This window comes from Ursus maritimus (genome assembly GCF_017311325.1).
Source record: "Ursus maritimus isolate PB19 chromosome X unlocalized genomic scaffold, ASM1731132v1 scaffold_X1, whole genome shotgun sequence".
Lineage (NCBI taxonomy): Eukaryota > Metazoa > Chordata > Mammalia > Carnivora > Ursidae > Ursus > Ursus maritimus.
The window spans coordinates 11,892,875-11,913,471 of NW_024423319.1; the positions used below are offsets into that span (position 1 = coordinate 11,892,875).

A 20,597-nucleotide genomic window follows, 5' to 3' on the forward strand; every position below is an offset into this window, starting at 1 on the left:
ATATATATATATATATATAAAATATGTTACACAATTTAAAGTGTCTTACTTTCAAACAGTGCTTAAAACTGTATGACGGGTATCTATCAGAGCCTTCTCCACTTTCAACACGCCTCTTACAAAAAACGATGGCTTTTTCGTATAAGAAGAGATGCCGCTGCATTGGTTTGAATCTAGCAAAATCCTTCATTTTTGTAGCGCCTTTCCTGTGCCCGATCCAAACACTGAACGCGCCCTGCATGATCATCTTGCCCAGTTCATTTAAGTTTCCCTACGAAGGAAAATCAACACTCATCAGTATGAGGCACAGCTACATGCAGAGCTCTGCCATCAACGTGATACTTTTCAGCTTGAGCCACTAAAACCCCGAAACACAATTTGTATGGGTTTAAAAATTGTATTCATCATAACTGTTTACATGAACACATGTCCGGTGTCACACAGGTACAGAATGACGGCGGGAGCAAGAGACAGAAGAAACCGCCTTTTCCCTGGCTTCCTGTCTGCATGCAGACGTCTTTCAACTAGGGTAGCTCTCCCCGTCTTCTCAACCCTGATTGGCGACTGACATCTACCAGTGCGAGCATCCCCACCAGGCAGAGCTTACTCTAAAGACTCGATTTTTTTTCTTCCACATTTATCTTGGACTAGGGCAAGCAGCAATTCTGGGCCACTACATCTCCTTAGAAGACCCCAGCAGTTCCTACAAGCAGGCTATCCCAAGGTCGGAGTTGGGGGTAGACTTCTAGGGACAAGGGGAGGATCACAAATCCATTTGGCTACTGATCTGAAGCTAGTTCTTCATTGAGCACTGTCAATAATAATGCAGACATTTGGATCTCCATTTTTCTGCCCTTTTTATTTCTCACTTGGTTCCAGGAGACAAAGAAAGAGATCTTAACATGCTTACCCACAAAACTGCAACCAGCGTTAAAATTTACTCACAATATAGCCGTTTATTGCAATCTGATGCATAGAGTCATTAACTGACTTCAGTAAATCCAGCATTGTGTCAAGTGCCTCCTTTAATTGTTCAAACCCTTGGCAGCCTTTGCTATATTTCAGTAGCTCCTGTAATTAGAAGTCAAGAATTAAACTTAATATCAGGCAGATATGAATAGCTGGAGAAAATGAATACATTTTTGGCTAACATGCTTTCAAGGAGGAATTCAAAGACAATGTCATTTTTTTGAGTAATATCTTTCATTTGCTATTTGTCACATTAATACTCTATTTTAACAACTATGTCAAAATTAGGGAAGAAATGGAAGAGTGAGTAAACAGTAGCAAGTAAAGGGCACTCAGTGCTCTTGGAGCTGCAGAAAAGCAGCTATTAGGACGCACTAGAGACTGATTTATAAATAATTACACTTTTTTGGCCCTCTACATGCAACAATTTGTTTTCTTTATTTTGCACAGACCATAGAACGTTGTGAACGTGTATTATAGAATTATAAAATATAAGCTCATTGTGCTTATACTTAATGGGACATTTCAGTAACCCTTTCACAGGACACAAGGGGTGGGCCATCTGGAGTTTTCACTGAGAAGGCACACATGAAATACAGTCACAAAGTCTAAGAAATATTAGTTCTTCTTAACGATCGTAAAAGTTCTGCATTCGTTACACATATGCATCAATGTAACTTGTGTGGATAATTAAATAGCTAAAAAGATTCTAGACAGTCTCCGTTTACATCTAGGCATCGGGCACTTGAATTGCCCCAGCAAAGCGAGGGAGCATACTGTTAACTCCAGCCTTCCCACACACCGGGCCTCCCTGCTCCTAGTGCTTCCTCGCCAGCCACTTCCTTTTTAATGGCTTTGCCACACCTGACCCACAGAAGTAAGTAAAGAAAGAAACAAATGCTTCACGTAATTACCTTTAACAATAACTGATATTTAGTGATTCGTTGCACGGGTTTGAGTAAATAGGAATCCAAACCAAGTCTGTGTTTTAATTTTCTTTGACATTCCTGTCATTAAAATATAATTATCAAGAAATTTAAATTAAGACATGCACCTGTGAAACGGCCAAGTGTTCACTGATTAGACCCAATGCATGCAGGTTTCTTACACCTTGAGGAAAATCTACCAGGAAAGCCGCTGTTATAGACCATATGGAAATTATAAGAGGCCATAAAAGTAAAAAAAAAAAAAAAAAAAAAAAAACCCTACTGTGAACATTATTTCAAGGATTTGAGAGGTAGAAAATGCTAAAATTTCAAACACTTATAAGTTTTTACATAAAATGCGCATTGATGTGGAATGTTTAAAAGATGAGAAAACAATGAATGGCCAGAGAGGAACATGACTAACGAAACAGGACTGAAAAAATCTATCTAGGAAAATTAACAAAAGGCTCAGCTCCACAAGCCAAGGCCCAGAAAAGAAACAGGTTGTACCAAATATAAATCAAATTGGGTATGAGAGGGAGTTTTTTTTAATATCACAGGAAAAATACAGACCTCATCAACTGGTGCTACAGTTCATCTGATTACTGGCTCACCGCCATGGTAAACATAAGGGTCATGACTTTGGGTCCTGGGAACGCTGTAGGGTCCATAACGATGGCAAGATGGGGCCGATTAGGATGAAATGTGCATTTAAGAAGTACAGAACGCAAAGAGTAGGAGAGGATATACATGTATAAGATCTGGGACCTGCTTCTGGATCTGGATAAAAACCAAATTACAATCTAATGGCTCAGTCAGTGGAGCATACGACTCTTGATCTCAGGATTGTGAGTTTGAGCCCCAAGTTGGGTGCAGAGATTACTTAAAAAAAATCTTTAAAAACAATTCAGTTAGCAACTTATGGTTAAAGATGATGGAATGATACATGCATTTAGCTCTCCTCACTCATAAAGCCCAACTAAAAAGATTTTTTTTTAATTTTTTTTAAAGATTTTATTTATTTATTTATTTGACAGAGAGGGACAGCCAGTGAGAGAGGGAACACAAGCAGGGGGAGTGGGAGAGGAAGAAGCAGGCTCCTAGCAGAGGAGCCTGATGTGGGGCTCGATCCCAGAACGCTGGGATCACGCCCTGAGCTGAAGGCAGACGCTTAACGACTGCGCCAACCAGGCGCCCCAGCCAACTAAAAGGATTTTTAAAAGTCATTTTTACAAGACAAAACGCAAAGTTACAAAGATGGAAGAGGAAAAAACATCAATCAAATACGGAAACTGAAAGCCAAACTGACAAGCGGTAAGCAAGTAAGCACACTAGAGAAGAGTGAATCTCTGGCTGGCATAGGGAAAAGCCAAGGAACAACTAACTCAGTTTCCCCTTCCCCTCCACAAAGACTCCAGAATTACAGACATCAAGTACGTCTGAAAGAGGGAGATGAAGGTGGGTTTGAAAAAAAATATGGTTATTGAAAGTCTGTTTAAGAAGTAGATACTGGGGGGCGCCTGGGTGGCTCAGTCGTTAAGCGTCTGCCTTCGGCTCAGGGCGTGATCCCAGCGTTCTGGGATCGAGCCCCACATCAGGCTCCTCCGCTGGAAGTCTGCTTCTTCCTCTCCCACTCCCCCTGCTTGTGTTCCCTTTCTCGCTGGCTGTCTCTCTCTCTGTCAAATAAATAAATAAAATAAAATATTAAAAAAAAAAAAAGAAGTAGATACTGGGCAGGGGAGGATAAAAAAGTAGATACTAACAAGTGTTGGTGAGAATGTGGAGCAATCAGGACCCTCATACACCACCAGTGGGAATGTAAAATGGTGCAGCAACTTTGGAAAACAATCCAACAGTTCTTCAAAAAGAGAGTTACCAAAAAAAAAAAAAAAGAGTCACCAAGCAACCTAGCAATTTCATACCCAGTTATATGGCCAAGAGAAATGAAAATACATATCCACAAAAAAAACTTGTACACAAGAGTTGGAAAAGAACCAAATCACCATCAACTGATGAATGGGTAAATAGAATGTCGGACACCCATGCAGTGGAATGAACAACTGATACACACGCTACAACGTGGATGAACTGCAAACAATGATGCTACGTGAAATCAGTGAAACACAAAAGATCATATATTTTCATTCCATTTATATGAAAGTTCAGAACAGGCAAATCTAGAAAGATAGAAAGTAGCTTACTAATTGCAGAAGGCTATAGGGGTTGGAGGAATGTTGCAAGGTGATTACGAAAAGGTATGGGTGGTTTTTTTGTGCAGTATGAAATTGTTCTTAAACTGACTGCAGTAATGGTTGCACAACATTGGGGATATAGTAAACCTACTTAATTGCACGTTTGAAAGGGGAGAATTATATGGTATTTTCATTACATCTCAATAAAGCTGTTACCAAAAGAAAATGAAATGGGCATAAAAGTGTTTTTAAAAGGGAGAGAAAGGGGACACCTGGGTAGCTCAGTCAGTTAAGCATCCCACTGTTGACTTCAATTCAGGTCATGATCTCAGGGTCATGGGATCAAGCCCCACATCAGGCTCTGTGCTCAGTATAGAGTCTTCTGGAGATTCTCTCTCTCCCTCGGCACCTCCCCCTGCTCCCACACTCGCGCTCCCTCTCCCTCTCAATATATAAGTAAATAAATAAATCTTTATAAAATGTTTAAAATGGCAAATTTTTAAAAAAGGAGGGGACAGAAGGCTCTCAGAAAGCCATGTTACTATGCATGACTGGGTGGCTGCCTCTCCCTCTGGATCGCAGAAGAATGGATGTTTATCTGAAAAGAGTAGAAGGGAAGCCCTTTGAGCTACGGAATACCAGATCCAACTGAAGACAGCGTACCATACTGAACACAAAGAGACTGCTTGGATATTTACGTACCAAATTAAAGACTCTCAGCCTTTTCCCCCAACTTGGCTACCAGAACACTGACAAAGAGATCCTTAGTCACCAGGTAACAGACTGGGGAATCTGACCAGCCTGAGAAAGAATTTCTAAAGGAACAGGTGTGGGGATCCCTCCCAGGAAACACCTTGAGACAAATCACTCAACAGTGAGAACCAGGGTCAATCAATGTATATTGCACAGGATAGTTCCAATGAGCTTTTTATTTCTAGGGCTGACTCTGAAGTGGACAAACAAGTATCACTAGACATTTGAGGAAAGTATCTAATATGAGTGACAGGAACAAGATGAAGAAAAAGAAAACACAAAAGCAATGTAAAGACAACAGGAATTACGCGAGAAAGAAAAAAACTATCTTTAGAAGGAAAATCTATTATTATTACCCTCACATAGATAAGTGAAGATACTGAATTCATGAAACAAAAACAGAACATTGAGAGAACAAAAAAGGGCAGAGGCTCTTCAAAATTAAAAACTTAATGGCAGAAACAAAACCCCCAATAAAAGGACTGAAAGACAAATTCCAGAAAACAGAGCAAGACGAAGAGCCAGAAAAGAGAGAGAAAAGATAAGAGAATTAGAGGACTGGTCAGGGATATCAAACATCTGTACAACAGAAATTCCAGAAAGAGAAAATAGAAAAAATTGGGCAAAGAAAAATCAAAGAAAAAAAAATCCAGGTAAATTTGGAGAAGAGGTTCCAAATTCAAAGGGATCACCACAAGACTAACATAATGGATGAAAATAGTGCCAACGTCATGGCACAGCACTGTGAAATTTCTGAACCCTGAAGATAAGAATGTTCCCTAAGCTTTCAGAGACAGGACAAAAATAGCTTACACACAAAGGATCAAAAATCAAAATGGCATCATATTTCTTAACAGCAACACTGGAAGCCAGAAGACAATGTAGCAAATACCTTCAAAATTCTGAGGAAAATTATTTCTTACATAGAATTCTATACCCAGCCAAGCTAGCAATCAAGTGTTAGGGTAGACTTTTGTACACATGCAAGCTCTCAAAACTTTTACCTACCAGGAACACTTTCTCAGCAAAACTACTGGAGAATATGTTCTACAAAACAAGTGAGTAAAACCAGGAAAAGATATGGCACCTAGCAAACAGGGGAGCCTACCCCAAAAGTTATACTCATTAAGATCCCAGGTTGACAGCTGTGCAACAGGTCTAGTGAGTCTCAATGAGCAGATCAGAGAAGTCCAGGAGAGAATAATTCAAAATAAAATTCAGAGAACAGAGAGTATGTTTAACGTACTAAAAAGAGATTTATGTAATTCTCATAACCAGGAGAGATTAGGGTAGAATATGGGAAAGTACCTAAAAAATTAAGCGAGGGGCGCCTGGCTGCCTCAGTTAAGTGTTGGACTCTTGATTTCAGCTCAGGTCATGATCTCAGGGTTGTGAGATCGAGCTCCATGTCGGGTCCACGCTCAGTGGGGAGTCTGCTTCGCTCCCTCTGCCCCTCCCCCTGCACATGCAGGTGCTCACTCTCTCTCTCTCAAATAAATAGATAAGTCTTTAAAAATAAAGAAATGAATAAAACTTTACAAAATAAAAAATTAATAAAAAATTAAGCGAGTAAAAAAGACAATTGCAAGAAAAACAAAAGGGATAGAAAATCAACCATCTGATATCACAGGATTCATCTGAGTATAGGAAGTACATGGTCTTAATAGTTTAACACTGTATATCTATATAACTAAACTCACAACCATATTGGATGTTTTGGAGGAAAAGAAGTATGTATGTGTATCCGGTGTGGGGCAGGGGCAGTGAAGAGGGCTAAAGTAGCAATATAAATATGCTATTTGGAAACATGGAGGTAAATACCAAAGGAAGAAGCTAAAAGAACTGAAAGTCATTGCCTCTGAGAAGCAGCATATGTATTTGTGCCTGTGCGTGTTCTGCAGCAGGGCAAATAGTTCTTTGGTGTGTATTGTATAGAACTTAAAGTAGAAAATGAATTTATCAGAAATATCCCAGTATCTTGCAGAAGGAGTATACCCAATACCTGAATAATTACTATACCTGGAAAAAGGCGCATTCTGAGTACTTCTTCCAAATTGCCTCTGATCTGGGTTTATTCTGACAGTATTTTGCATACATCTGAAAATCATCTTTCTGTGATAAAAAGTAAAATTCAAATATATTATCAATTTGTGAACATGTACTTTTCTTATCAAGAAAGGCTGAACAAGAATGAGTGGGGCCAAGCATTATAGGGAACGCGGCCCAAAGCGCCTGCTGCACTGGCAGCTAGCCTTCTTTATATTCCAAGAAGAGCATGCCCACCAGACTGAGTAGAGGGACACATAATTATCCCAGTAATTTCATAACCTTCACTTACCAAGTCTGAGAATTAGAGAGAGAAAAGCCTTCTCTGACTGAACTATAAAAACAGATGAATTTTTCTCGTAAGTATGAGCTAATAGGGTACAAAGAAACATGTTCTTTCCATGCTACTAGTCTCTCGCTTCCCTAGTGAACGAAGTTGGAGCTAACTCCCAACAGCCTTGGTTCATCACTGGGATATCATCGTATTACAACCCCACTAGGCATCTGCCCATGCTATTCTCTCTGACCCTCATCTAATAGGCTCCCTCCTACTCACTCTTCGACATCCTTCTCATGAGTCATCTCTTCTGGAAAGCCATCATTTATACTCCAATCTACGTAAGATGCCTCTCTTCTTGGCTCCTACAGGATCCTTTGTATATCCTTGATATAGCACAACTCACACTGAATACAATTATTTTTCCCTCTTTTTCTATGGGAATAGTTTTGGTCTTGCTATCCACATTGCCTAGCACAGTGCCTGGTGTATAGTAAGGGTTCAGTAGATGGGTACTGAATGAATGAACATTATCAACAGGCATTTATTAAACCAATGCTGGTTGCCAAAAACTCTGTTCACCTTATGAGAGATACAAAGATATATAAGATATGGACCTTGACTCAAAGAGTTTTTCATTTAGTTGGAGACAGAATTCACAAATACGTGTAAAAATGCATAGCAAACATAAAATCCCCAATGAGTAGTACAGACATTAAGTACTACACAAGTCCAAAGGAAAGAGACTGGTGTTGCTTAGGGAAGTCAGGGAAGAATCTGACTATCATTCAAATGTGTTTAAAGTGAGAATATATTGAGAAACGTAATAACAAATAGGTTTTTCTTAACCTTATCATATTCTGAGTCCATTAACACTCCCTGGGATAAGACATCTATACGGAAGCTTTCAATGGTCACCACTACCAAATTGACTCTTAAATCAAGATGGAACTGATTTTTCAGGAAGAGGAGGGGGTAGATAAGCAGACAATATCCTAAGAAAAAATTCTAATGGAGGAGAGGTATGATTACAAAGCCTGGAAGTCAATTGTGCTTAGCATTCTCTTGAGACATGGAGAAATGAGCCTCCCTGAATGATCTCGTAGAATAAAAAGAACAGACAGCCCTCTGTTTCGCAAAGTTCCTGTGACAGATATCCTGGTGTCTAAAAGCCAGACTACGTTTGAGTCTAAGACTTTGCATGTATTCGAGGGGAATGCCAAGGCATCTCTGAGGCTAAAAATCAACCAAACCAAGAATGGTTATGCAAAGGTGATTCCAAGTCTCACATCTTCCTAGCCAGGATGGTCCCTGGACTCCAGAGGTCAGTGGTCACAAGCCGAGCCATTGAAGCAGTTGAGACCACGGAAGACAATGGCACCTGCACGCTCCGGGTACTTCACTGCATCAACTTCTGTAGCAAAACCTGGTTTAACATTAAATACTTGCCAGGGGGATGTGTCTCCTCCAAAAACATAAAGACAGAAAACACAACACCGACTTAGTCTCTAAATCTGGTCCTATAAAATGAGCTGCTATTTTAGTGGCCCATATTTATATATTTTAAATAATTAACAAACCCTTTCCAGGAAACAAGGTCCCACTCTTTCTGGAGCATCAACGCAATTTTCCAGACTGCTCAAGAAAATGCTGTGAAAATTTCAGAGAAAAAAAAATGATATCATTTTATGTGAAATACAATAAATTGGCCAATAGCCCTTTAAGTAATATGATGAAAAAGAAAATTCAATTCAGCTATTACATACTTGTTATGGAATTCATATATTTCTGCCATATTTCCAAAGAGAATATCCTTTTTATTTCTCAGGAGAGGTGGCATAAGATCAAACATCTCAGGATTATCCATCTCTGCTCGATAGCCCTGCCCAAAATAAATACATTTATTCATTTAAAAAATATTCATATTCACATTCGTTTGGGCCACCAAAGGCACAGATACAGCAGAATGTATAGGGGATGAGTGGGTAAAGCTGTTGGTAATTTTAAGAATCAAATCTTCCAGTACCCAAAGTTATTCATTTAAAAAAATTTTTTTTCTTTCTTCTTCTTCTCTCTCTCTTTTTTTTTTTTGAAAGCAAGACAAGGAACTCATGGTTTCCCACTCAACGGGTAGAATAAAGTGACTGTCTGGCCTGCAGGGTAGCTTATAGTGTAGGAAACAAAACAGAAACCAAGCATGAAAATTATATTACAGGTCATTCACCTCTCCTTAAACTGGCAATACGTGTTTAGCTTTTTCAGACCAAATTAATATTATGACATTTGTATTGAATGACTGTTTTACTCCTACTTTTAGTTCTTTACATCACCATCTCTAAATAGCACCCTGGGAATAATTATAACAGTCTGCTTTCTTAAGAAAACAGCTTATCCCTTCTATAATAAAATCTGGGTTCCACAATTCTCACTACTGAGGGAGAACTGAATACGCACTTTTCACAGACATGCAGCCTCAGTGGGAGAAATACCTCCTGCTGGCACATGACGACCAAGGAAGGAGACAGCAAGACAAGACTCAACACCTCCTACCGAATGTAACAGGACAGCATTCGGGCAGAGATGGGAAAATACCATTTGAGTCACTTACCAACAAAACAGTAAACAGCTCACGAACATACACCCTCTCTGTCTGTATCAGTTCATTCAAGACGTGGCTAAAGTGAAGAAACAATATTTATCAGTTATTTTGTTGCTTTAGAATTGCATTATGATCTGTCAATCATTCTCACTATAAATTGTCTAAGGTAAAAATTGTTAATGCGTAGGAACTACCAATGGTTTTGGTTTTATCACCAAAATACAAAATTAATTGTATGGTTTCTGGAATAAGTACCACCCACAAGACTCTTTAAAATACATTTACAAGAAAGGAAAGGGGGCTCAGCGCTTATTTTTAAATGAAAAAAAAAAACCCACTTTATTTCTATCTCGCTAAGCTTAAGAATCAATTTACTGGGCACGTGGGTGTCTCAGTCAGTTAAGCATCCAACTCTTGGTTTCAATTCCGGTCACGATCTCAGGGCTGTGGGATCGAGCCCCGCCTGGGCTCTGCGCTCAGCAGGGAGTCAGCTTGAGATTTTTTCCCCTCCTCCCTCTCCCTCTGCTCCCCCCACCACCACTCTCACTCTCTCTCTCAAATAAATAAATCTTTTTTTTTTTTTAATCTGTGGGGTTTTTTTTCTTCTTACCATTGAGTTGTAAGAGTTGGTTATTTAAAAAGATTTTCTTTACTTATTTATATGAGAGAGAGAGAGTGAGTGAGTGGGGGAAGGGGCAGAGGGAATCTTAAGCAGAATCTCAAGCAGACTCCGTGCTGAGCATGGAGCCTGACTCGAGGCTTGATCTCATAAACCTGAGATCATGACCTGAGCCAAAATCATGAGTCAGTCACTTAACCGACTGAGCCACCCAGGTGCCCCAAATAAAATCTTTTAAAAAAGGTAAACATTCTTATGTCTAGAATAGTAACATAATTTTATAAAAGTAAACATCTATAAAATAACATTGTATATCTACATAACCCTTGTAGTTTTTGAAACATCATCTCATTCACTTTTAGCTCTTCTACAAAAGAGGAAATGAAGATTCTGGAAAACTCCAGCTAATTTTCAAGTCACACAAACAGAGCATAGGTTAGCCAGGCCTAATTCTAGGACTTCTGACACCTCATCTAGTGCTCTTTTCATCAACGTAACAGAACCCCATTCTGTGATTTCAAACTCCAACCACATTTGCCTTCAACACTGAATCGGAGATTCCTACTGGTAGATGTGTATATGAGTGTATGTCAATAAAGAAAAGATACTTCTGTAAAACATCCAAGCTATTGTCGTTGTCCAAACTGGAGGATTGACCAGAACTTCTCTTCTCCTGACAATCATGCACCACTTCAATCTGAAATGATGAAAATAAAAGTTAAATTAGCATCTATGTAAGTATAGTTCTTTTTGGAGAAAATCTAGCTCAAATTAAGTTCTCTCTAGGTCCTGTGTAGATAACTTGAAAACACCAGGATTATTTTTTTCAGGAATAACTTTGACATACACTGGTAAAAAAAAAAAAATTGAGTTGCCAAAGAGGACAGATTTAAGATACTAATTAGAATTTATTTTACACATGGGGCACCTGGGTCGCTCAGTCGGTCAAACATCTAACACTTGATTTCGGCTCAGGTCATGATCTCGGGGTCGTGAAATTGGGATTCTCTCTCCCTCTCCCTCTGTGCCTCCCACCACCTTCCCCCAGCCCCCACTCGCACTCTAAGAAAAAAAATTGTATTTTACACATTAAATAATGTCTCATTCATTTGGCACTTTTGGGAAGTGAGGTTAATTTATAAAAAGTTGAGTTTCCAAATAACTAAAGTTTATTCATTGAAGAAAAAAACAGCTTTTTAACCTTAATGATTTTTGATGGAAACTTTCCAGGAAATATTCCATGAATCCTTGAGTTCTTTAACCAAGGATACACAACGTCATTGACTCGCCTTCTAATGATTCAGTGGTATCATCAGGAATATGAATGATGTGATAAAAATCTGATGATACACTCCAGGGCTAATAACATGTGGGTAACTATTTGTTCTTAAAATGGCCATAACCTGTCAGTCTCTGTCTCTGCTCTCTGCCACATGTCAGTTTTTGCTACAAGTGACTTCCCTGAGCCTAAACCACTATCTTATTTTGAAGACTCTACAGGACTTGGACTGGCCTGCTGCGTCAACTACATGAGATCTGTGGTGGTGATTTGTTCTTCAGAAGCCTCAGAAGTATCTTCCAGGGATCCTGGCTGTATGTGGACTTCTGAGCCTACAAAACGCCTGAACTCCAAGCAAATGTTGCATTACTCTGTAACAAGTAGAACCCCAAAAGAAGTATGAGATCTGTCAGCTAAAAAGCATTTCCACAAAACATTACAAACACCTGTGGAAAGGAATAAACATTCATTGACTATTTCCTATATATTGTGCAGGCACCGTTGTAGGTACTTATCACAAATCATTGTATCCAATCTTCCCAGCCATTTAGCAAGCTGTGGCACACTTATCCTCATTTTACGTATGGGAAAGCTGAGGCTCAGGGAGGTTTAGCAACCCGGCCAGGGTCCCATACCTAATAAGTGATGAAACAGAGTCAAGCCCATGGTGTGCCACCATTATGCTCCCTCCTTAAGACTAGGCTTTGATTCGCTCTATCTGAATGTGCCAACTATTATCATTTTAATACTATAACTAAGACTGAGACTGCTGCGTGCTTCTTCACGCATCAGAAAGTTATGCATCCTTTACTCCTAACAGGTTTCTGAAAGACAAGTTTGGAAAGTTTCGAAACACAAATTTATACTTTTAAATGCCTAAGGGTTATGCAGATGGACTTGAACTGGAAGAACGTGAGCAGTTTGGAACTCGGTTCACCAGCTGGAAATCTCACCCAAAAAATGTACAGAGCCACAGCCTCCTATTTTGCCCCTGGGATATGCAAATGAGTAACTCCACATGGACAAACGTTAGGGTGTCATGAGTGGAAACGAACTTCCGAAAGACCCGCAAGACTATGGGATTCGGTATTCAGCCTGTTTCTTCTTGAAAACAGAAGCTGTGGCTGTATAAGATGATAACCAGGCCATTCATTAGCCAGCTCATAATGGTGTAGAAATATTATGCTACGTATTATGTTACGTTATGATGAGGGTGTTGCGTTATTATCCCCAGTTTATAGATAAGGAAATGGAGCTCCAGAGATCTTACCCTAGGTTATGTAGCCAGTAACTGATGGATTTGGCATTAAAAGCCAGGTAGTCTCTATCACTGCTACACTGCCTCTTGGGAGATACATGTTCTTGTCCTTATTTACCATCAAGAAGACACGAGGAAAATGCAGGGCCCTACCGTTACGATGAGGCTGCTCTGTGCAGATACCAGAATATCATGGACAACTGAGAAGGAGCCTTGTATCGATCAAGAAATGAACAGACGCCTTCTTTGAGCCCAGAGTATGGGCCATTAGCACCTGTCCTTTGTCCACGTTTCATACTTACAGGAATGTAATCAGTTATGAAAGGAATCTCCTTTTGTAGAAACGTGCAATACTTATTTAAGTTTATTGAGGTGGGGTGGGGGAAAGAGAAGCTGGGTCTGATAGGTGTTTTACAGAAATTAATCCTGAACTTGAGCCAAGACTTGAGAAACTGCTCATACACCTGGGAATATGCCAGGACTGCAATTAGACACAATGCAGGAGCACCTTCTTTTAGATTAAATAGGCTTTCAAACATACAAAATTGGTTTAGTGGATTAAAAATATGGTTTAAGCCTCCATACCAATTCTGCAACTACAGCAATAAAGCCAATTTTGAATTAATTAATGGTATTTACTTTTAAGTTGCTCTGATTTTGTCTCCAAGTCTTCTTTCCTGGTAGAAAAATATGAAAGAGGAATTTCAAACCAGAATTAAAATCAACACTTTCAATTAAACTGCATGCATGTTTATTAAATAGAGAGCTATGAATATTCTAACATATTTATATTAGTATTCATAAATCACACTATACAAAACAGTTGACTGGTTAGATTCATCTATACGATTTTAACTTCTTATCAAGGATCACTTCGCTACATCTTCACACATTCTCTGACTCATCCAACAACCACTTGATTGCCGAGCGAGCATGAAGGTAAGTGCTAGCATTCGTAATTATTTGCAGATTTACTGTTCATTTTGACACATAAGCATTTCATCAGATTGTAGCTCACTGACTAACTGTATCCAAAAGAGTTTGGAGAAACATCTGAATTTAACTAATAACTACATGCCAGGCAGTTCTAAGCCCTACACACCCATTTTGTTTTTTAATCCTCAAATCAACCCTAACGGATATGTACTATTTCTATCCCCATTTCATAGATAAGTAAGTAAGGTTAGTATCTTGTCCAAGAAGCAGAGGTAGTGTTCAAATCTGCATAGTCTACTGTCAGAATACATACTCCTAACAACTACATAAAACAACTCTGAAGCATATTAAAATGCTAAAACAAAATAAATTTCGTCAAAATTCCAAGCTTTGATCTTTCTGTTCTTCCTGTTTAATCTCTTCTTTTCTTAAAATATGTTGAAAGTGAAGCTATCTGTATTTTTTAAAGTTTATTTGTTTTTAGCAGTCTCTACACCCAATGGGGGGCTCGAACTCATGACCTGAGATCAAGAGTTGCATGCTCTTCCAACTGAGTCAGCCAGGCGTCCCTCCCCTTCTTTGTTTCATCTTTCTGTTGTGTTTACAACAGGTGAGCCCATATATTATTAAGCAAGGAGTCCAAATGTTCCTACAAACCCCAGGGCATGGTCCAACGCAAGACTAGGTCATTCGATTTCCTTATTTTCAGTGCGGCTAAAAAAGGCTGCCACCCACACAGGCTGCAGGGGGGGCTCTTCTCTCTATGGAAGAAATATACTTTTTGCCCTTTCCTCCTTGGCAGGAAGCACTGCAAGGCACACTCAGGGAAAGGCCATGCTGTTAGGTTCTCTAAATTTTATATTTCACTTTCATTATTTAAAAATACATTTTAGGGGCCCCTGGCTGGCTCATCGGAAGAGTGTGCGACTCTTGATCTCGAGGTCATGAGTTCAAGCCCCATGCTAGATGTAGAGATTACTTGAAATAAATAAACTTTTTTAAAGAAGTAAAAATAAAAATACATTTTATAGGGGCACCTGGCTGGCTTAGTCAGGAGCACATGTAAGTCTTGATCTCAGGGTTATGAGTTCAAGCCCCACGTCGGGTGTGGGCCTACTTAAAATACACACACACACACACACACACACACACATATATGTATATTTTATGTACAGAACATAGCATAACGTATAGAGATATTGAATCTCTATGCTGTACAGTGGAAAGTAAAGTAATGTGTGTCAACTATACACAAATAAAAAAAGTTTATATACAAGCTTTATGTTTATAGCATCATATATATAAATATATGTTAGACTTAGTGGCACTTACCACATAAAATCAATTTCTCAATGAACACTGATGTTCACCACTTTAAAGACACCTGATACACAGAGATCCAAACTTATTTATAAAGGTAACTGAGGGAGCCTTACTAATTGGCTGTCCTAATAATTAATTCTTTGCAACTACATTAAGAGATGAAAAAGGAATATATACACAGTTCATGAGGAATGCAGCTTTTTCTGAAAAGCGAGGTAGAGAAATTCATTCTTGCAAAATGTGAATAGATACATGAAATTATGGTGCACCTGTACTACATGCTAAGCTCCATGTTTAGGGCTGGGGATACGAACGTGAACTGCACACAGTCCCTGTCCTTACGGAGTTTACAGTCTAACAAGAGAGACGGAAAACAGGCAATTACACAAAAGCAGTAAAGACACACGGCTGCGCATGTGACCACACAGCATGGACGCTCAACCAAACTGGGCGCCGAGGAGGAGAGGCAGGAAAGAAAAGCCTATGTGAAGGAAGTGGACTAGGGACAGGAAATCTGCTGGAGGAAAAGAAGCCAGCAAAGGGGAAAGGGAGAGGGAAGCAAGCAGTGTCTCAGAGAGAGAACAGTACTGTAAAGTCCAACAGGCAAGACAAGTAGAGGCATGTGAAAGGGAAAGTGGGGAGACAGGGAGACTGCTGTGGTTGTCAAGGCAACAGACGACTTTAGCTTGCATTAAGGAAGTGGCAGTGAGCAACAGCAGTGGGGATGGAAAGAAGTGGATTTTGTGACTGATTAAAGGTGGGGCATGAGTGCAAAGGGGAAGCCAGTGACCCAGGGTGGGGCGACCGCCGGAATCACAGTACTATTCGCTGAGATGAGGAACAGAGGAAGAGGGGAAGGTCTGCAGGAGAGGCTATCAGGCTGGGGTACGCGGAGTCTGAGTGGCCTATAGGAAATTCAAGGAAGCAGACTGTAAATGCAGGTCTGAAGCTTCTGAGAAAGATGCGGACTAGAGCTACAGAGTGAGGAGCTCAAACCACAGTTTACCCCTCACAATGTTCTTTGCTAACTTCCCTCTGTATTAAGTATTAATTCAGGGGTTAAGCGACCGACTCTTGATTTGGCTCAGGTCATGATCTCAGGATCGTGAGATCGAGCCCCACGTGGGGCTCTGTGCTCAGCGGGGAGTCTGCTGGAGATTCTCTCCCTCGGCCGCTCCCCCCACTCCCACTCTCTCCCTCTCTCTCTCAAATAATAAAATCTTTTAAAAAAATTAATTCAACAAATATTTATTGCATCCTGCTAGTTGCCAGGCACTGTGCTAGGTACAGAATTGTTTGATGCAAATTAATAAAAATAAACAAAAACAAACAAAACCAGTTTGACTTATTGTATAAAATATTAACAAAATTTGATTTGACCAAATCTTATATACTTGGCTTAGCAATTAAAAGTCTTAAAGAATTATTTAGACCTGATTGTTATAATCCCCACTACTCACAGAGCAATGAGGTAAAAATAAACAATGTCGGTAGCATAAATGATGCTTTGATTTAATTTAGAAACCACAATAAATAATGGGTAAAATCATTTATCCATCCATATCATTTATTCAGTCAACTGCCTTCTTCCACATAAATACATTAGGCAGTCTTAAATTGAGGAAAATTCAAACTACTCCTAACAAATAGTCATATTGTGGATGACACGAGAGTCTCTAAAATGAAAGAAAGCTTGATTTATTTTAACATTGCCAATTGTTTTTCTTGGTTTCTTTTTATGAGTGGGCATTTGATGAGACTGAGTTTAGAAGCATAAGCTACTTTTCAGATGGTCATTTTTCAAGGTAAGTTTAATGCGGAGAGAATATGGATGATTATTATGAAAAAAAGGGAAAAAGTTAATTGTGGGCAAAATTCAAGAATGAATTGTTGCTGGTTTTAGATGTCAAACTGGTTTTTCACATGTACGCAAACTCAGAAAATGTACCGAAGAAAAGTAATAAAGATGAGTACCTTTGGAAAAAAGTTTACATGCTTGAAAGAAAGAGTATCCAACTCCCACTGCAGAAAAAAAGTGTAATGCCATTAAATAAGAATATTGGAAGGAAAAAAAATAAAACAAAATGTACTTTCAGTGACAAACGCCTTCAGCGGAACTGAGCTTTCAGAGGACTACAGAGCAAGAAACCTTCGTCAGACGTCAGACGGATGGTCTAGTTTATTCAGTACTGTTTATATGCTAGAAGGGTTTTCTGTCTTCACAACAACCCTTTCAAGTCAGGAGGCAATACTGTTCCTATTTTACAAACAAGGAAACTAGACTAAAAGAAGTTAAGTGAACTGCCCCAGGTCACACAGCCGATAAACAGAGCCAGACATCTACCTGAGGTCTGTCTTCTGCTAAGGAATATAAACCTATCCTATTTTTATTCCCATAGCTGTTAGTTTGTAGCCCCTTATTGGTTTTTTGGGTTGTTCTATTCTTTTGCCCTGTATCTTCTTAGTCAACGTTCTTCACTTACGGCACTGTTCATAGTTTCATTTGTGAGCATATTTTTATATTTAATAACTAATAACTACATAGCTTTTAGCATCGAGCTCAGTGACATGCTTTCATCACTTCGTTTTCATATGATCCATGCAGGGACTGACCGAGGTTTTCATGCTCCTTATGCTTGGTTCAAGCTTTCTCCCAATTTCAAAGCACTTCCCATACATTAGTGAGGTCTCTGATCCTTCAGATCAGACAGACCAAAGTTCATCCCCTGTTCACCTGTTCAACTAACTTGGGGCCCCAAAGGCCAAATTACTCTCCCCTAAGAGGCCCCGGCCCCAGAGGCAGCTCAAGGGAAACTTCGGGCAATGGAATCATCTTACTTCCAGATTAGTTTGCACCACAGTCAGGATAGTTATTTGACCCTACAGAATGTAGAAAGGAAATGGCTATCACATGGTTAAAACTAGTCTACAAAGATTAAAACAAGAAAACAGACTCTAACAGTTAATTACTAGCAAAATTACTCTGTTTACCAGCACTTAGAAAAGGCAATCCATTCTATTGCCTAAGGCATTTACCTACTAGAAGCTAAGAAGAACCAAGTAATAATCTATCCACGTAAGTAGTAAATATGTGTGTGTGTATGCACACGTGTGCCCATGTGTACCAGATTCGTATGCTTTCCTCCACTTGTGGAAGAAAGCGGTGGGTTTGACGCTCGTAAAATGTTCATGAAGGTTGGACCATTCAGTCCCGATTGTCCTCATTCTGTACAACACTATGTTACTACTATGCTTTTCTGTTGTACGATAATCTCGACCATGACTTCTGCCTTGTGCAAGAGTGTAAACGTGACCAAAGGTGCTTAAATAAAATTTCGATTTATCAGGACTGAAGAATGCATTCAGTATTTACACCAAGAGTGACAGACAATAGCAGGACAAAAAAGAGTGAACATAAGATACCTTACCATGTTTAGGTGAAAACAATGGTGTTCTAGATCTCATCAAATTGTCAGAAGCAGGTACCACAAACTGGACCGGCTTCACGTGCTTATCCGTCACGTTCCTGAAACCAGCTTGTTGGTTCTCAAATACGCTTCGGATGTGTTCAAGCTTGAGTTGTACAGTCTGCATTTGAACCTGCGGGTTGTACGAGACTTCTGTGAAATACTTTCTGAATTGGGGTCATTACAAATCTTATGACATTTCTCAGACCCAGATGGTTGAAAAATTTAATTTAGAGCTCAAAATATAACTAGAAAAAACTGGGAAAGCAACAGAAAACAGTTGAACGCACTATCTTCACATGGTCATAAAACCAGAAGATCTCAACCAAAACAACTTGAAGAAATTGATCGAGCAGTCATGACATAGGTCACCGTCTAAAGTGCGTTACCCGTCCTGGCTGGAAGGAATAAGGGCTGGAAAAGGAGGCGTGTTTAGCACAAGAAAGCCACCAGTTAAGCACTAGTCAGAGCAGTGTGTTACGTGTTAGCCTGCAGGACATTCTACAGTTCTCTGGGGTATAAAAAGCTCCTCCTAGATGATTTGAGGCAGTTAGAGATTAGCTTGGTTGCTTCCAGAGAAATCACTTGGTTATTGTTGTGGCCACGTTTCTGATTTTCTGGGGTATCCCTTAAGATCTGCAGCTAAGCACGGTTTTAGATACTGTTCCAAACTGAAGAGTCAACTACACATTTTGGCAACAAACAGCATCACAAAATCTCTTCACTACAATGTAGTGAGAGTGCTTCATGACATGTCCAACAGGGTGTTACTGCGGTAACCCATAGGTCTCTTCCTTGTTAATACCAATGTCTGCTCATACCCCTCCCCCAACAAGCCCCTTTATCTTTTCATTCTCAATCTCCGTAGGAAAGCCAGATCTGTGGCCACACAGCACCTGTTGGTAGTAAGTGCAGCAGGAAGACAAGACATTTGGAGTAGAATGCTCCTGACATGGGCCCAGTATTCTCCTAGGATAGCTTTAGCCCCTCCTCTAAGCATTCGCAAAACAATGCGTGCGAAAACTCCTAGTATGTGAAAAGAGTTGAAAAATAATGGCATCACAGCTCAAAGAGGATTTATTCTCCATTATATAGCAAGCATAAAGCCTTGGGATGCTTTTTTTAAAAGTCTATTATTTACTAATTTAGTGTTTTTTTAAGAAATCTCTACACCCAACGTGGGGCTCAAACTGGTGACCACGAGATCAAGAGTCACATGTTCTACCAACTAAGCCAGCCTGGCGCTTCAAGCCTTTGGATTCTCTGATGCTTAATGGTGGTACTAATACCACGCCTCATCCTTAAGAGAAGCGTGTAACTGCAATTTGACATAAAGTTAACTGTGAAGTAGTAAATCCCTTGCCAACACTACTGGAATTACAGTTTTAAAAAATTTGTTCATTTGAAAAAAAAAAACAAAAAACAAAAAACCAGCCTCTTACCTTGAGTTCAGGAGATAAAATTACATCAAATTCATACTGTAGGGTATCAGGATCATAATTTATAAAGGGCAAAGCCATCTCAAGAAAATTTTCAATGTCTCGGAGGGCTTTCTGAGCGTCTTCTTTAGACTGAAACTTATCTATTTCCTGATTAGCTAGAAGGCATTCTCCTTCATCACAGCACTGACGAGCCTGATGAGCAAATCACACACACGCACGCACGCACACACACACACAGATACACACACAGATACACACACACACACAAAACCATGAATGAATAAATAGAAATATGTTTGTCCTTTAGGAGTGTTTACCAGCCCTGGCTTCTGTGAATCAGAGTTGTTCTCAGAGCTGTGAAAAATAAAGATATCTGGGCTCTACCCCCAGAAATTGCAATTCAGTAGCTCTGGGCCCGAAGCCAGGCTGGGAAGCACTGTACTTATTTCATAACAAGGAATTCATTCTGCAGTGAAGAGGCTGACCATTCTCTCCACACTAACACTCGAGC

At 39.6% G+C, this 20,597-nt stretch overlaps 1 protein-coding gene across 1 annotated transcript in view; it reads right to left on the minus strand.

Moving 5' to 3' along the window:
• Positions 1-20,597, minus strand: part of MCF2 (MCF.2 cell line derived transforming sequence) — a 70,863-nt gene that overhangs the window by 16,764 nt on the left and 33,502 nt on the right. Inside the window, exons 11-22 of the mRNA XM_040633060.1 lie at positions 20,087-20,278; positions 18,606-18,777; positions 17,152-17,199; positions 13,558-13,595; positions 10,990-11,078; positions 9,772-9,838; positions 8,930-9,045; positions 8,744-8,813; positions 6,860-6,952; positions 1,884-1,976; positions 946-1,071; positions 50-271 (exon numbers count right to left, since the gene is read on the minus strand). Of these exons, the coding sequence (XP_040488994.1) occupies positions 50-271; positions 946-1,071; positions 1,884-1,976; positions 6,860-6,952; positions 8,744-8,813; positions 8,930-9,045; positions 9,772-9,838; positions 10,990-11,078; positions 13,558-13,595; positions 17,152-17,199; positions 18,606-18,777; positions 20,087-20,278 (1,326 nt within the window). The remainder of the gene's footprint in view (positions 1-49; positions 272-945; positions 1,072-1,883; positions 1,977-6,859; positions 6,953-8,743; positions 8,814-8,929; positions 9,046-9,771; positions 9,839-10,989; positions 11,079-13,557; positions 13,596-17,151; positions 17,200-18,605; positions 18,778-20,086; positions 20,279-20,597) is intronic.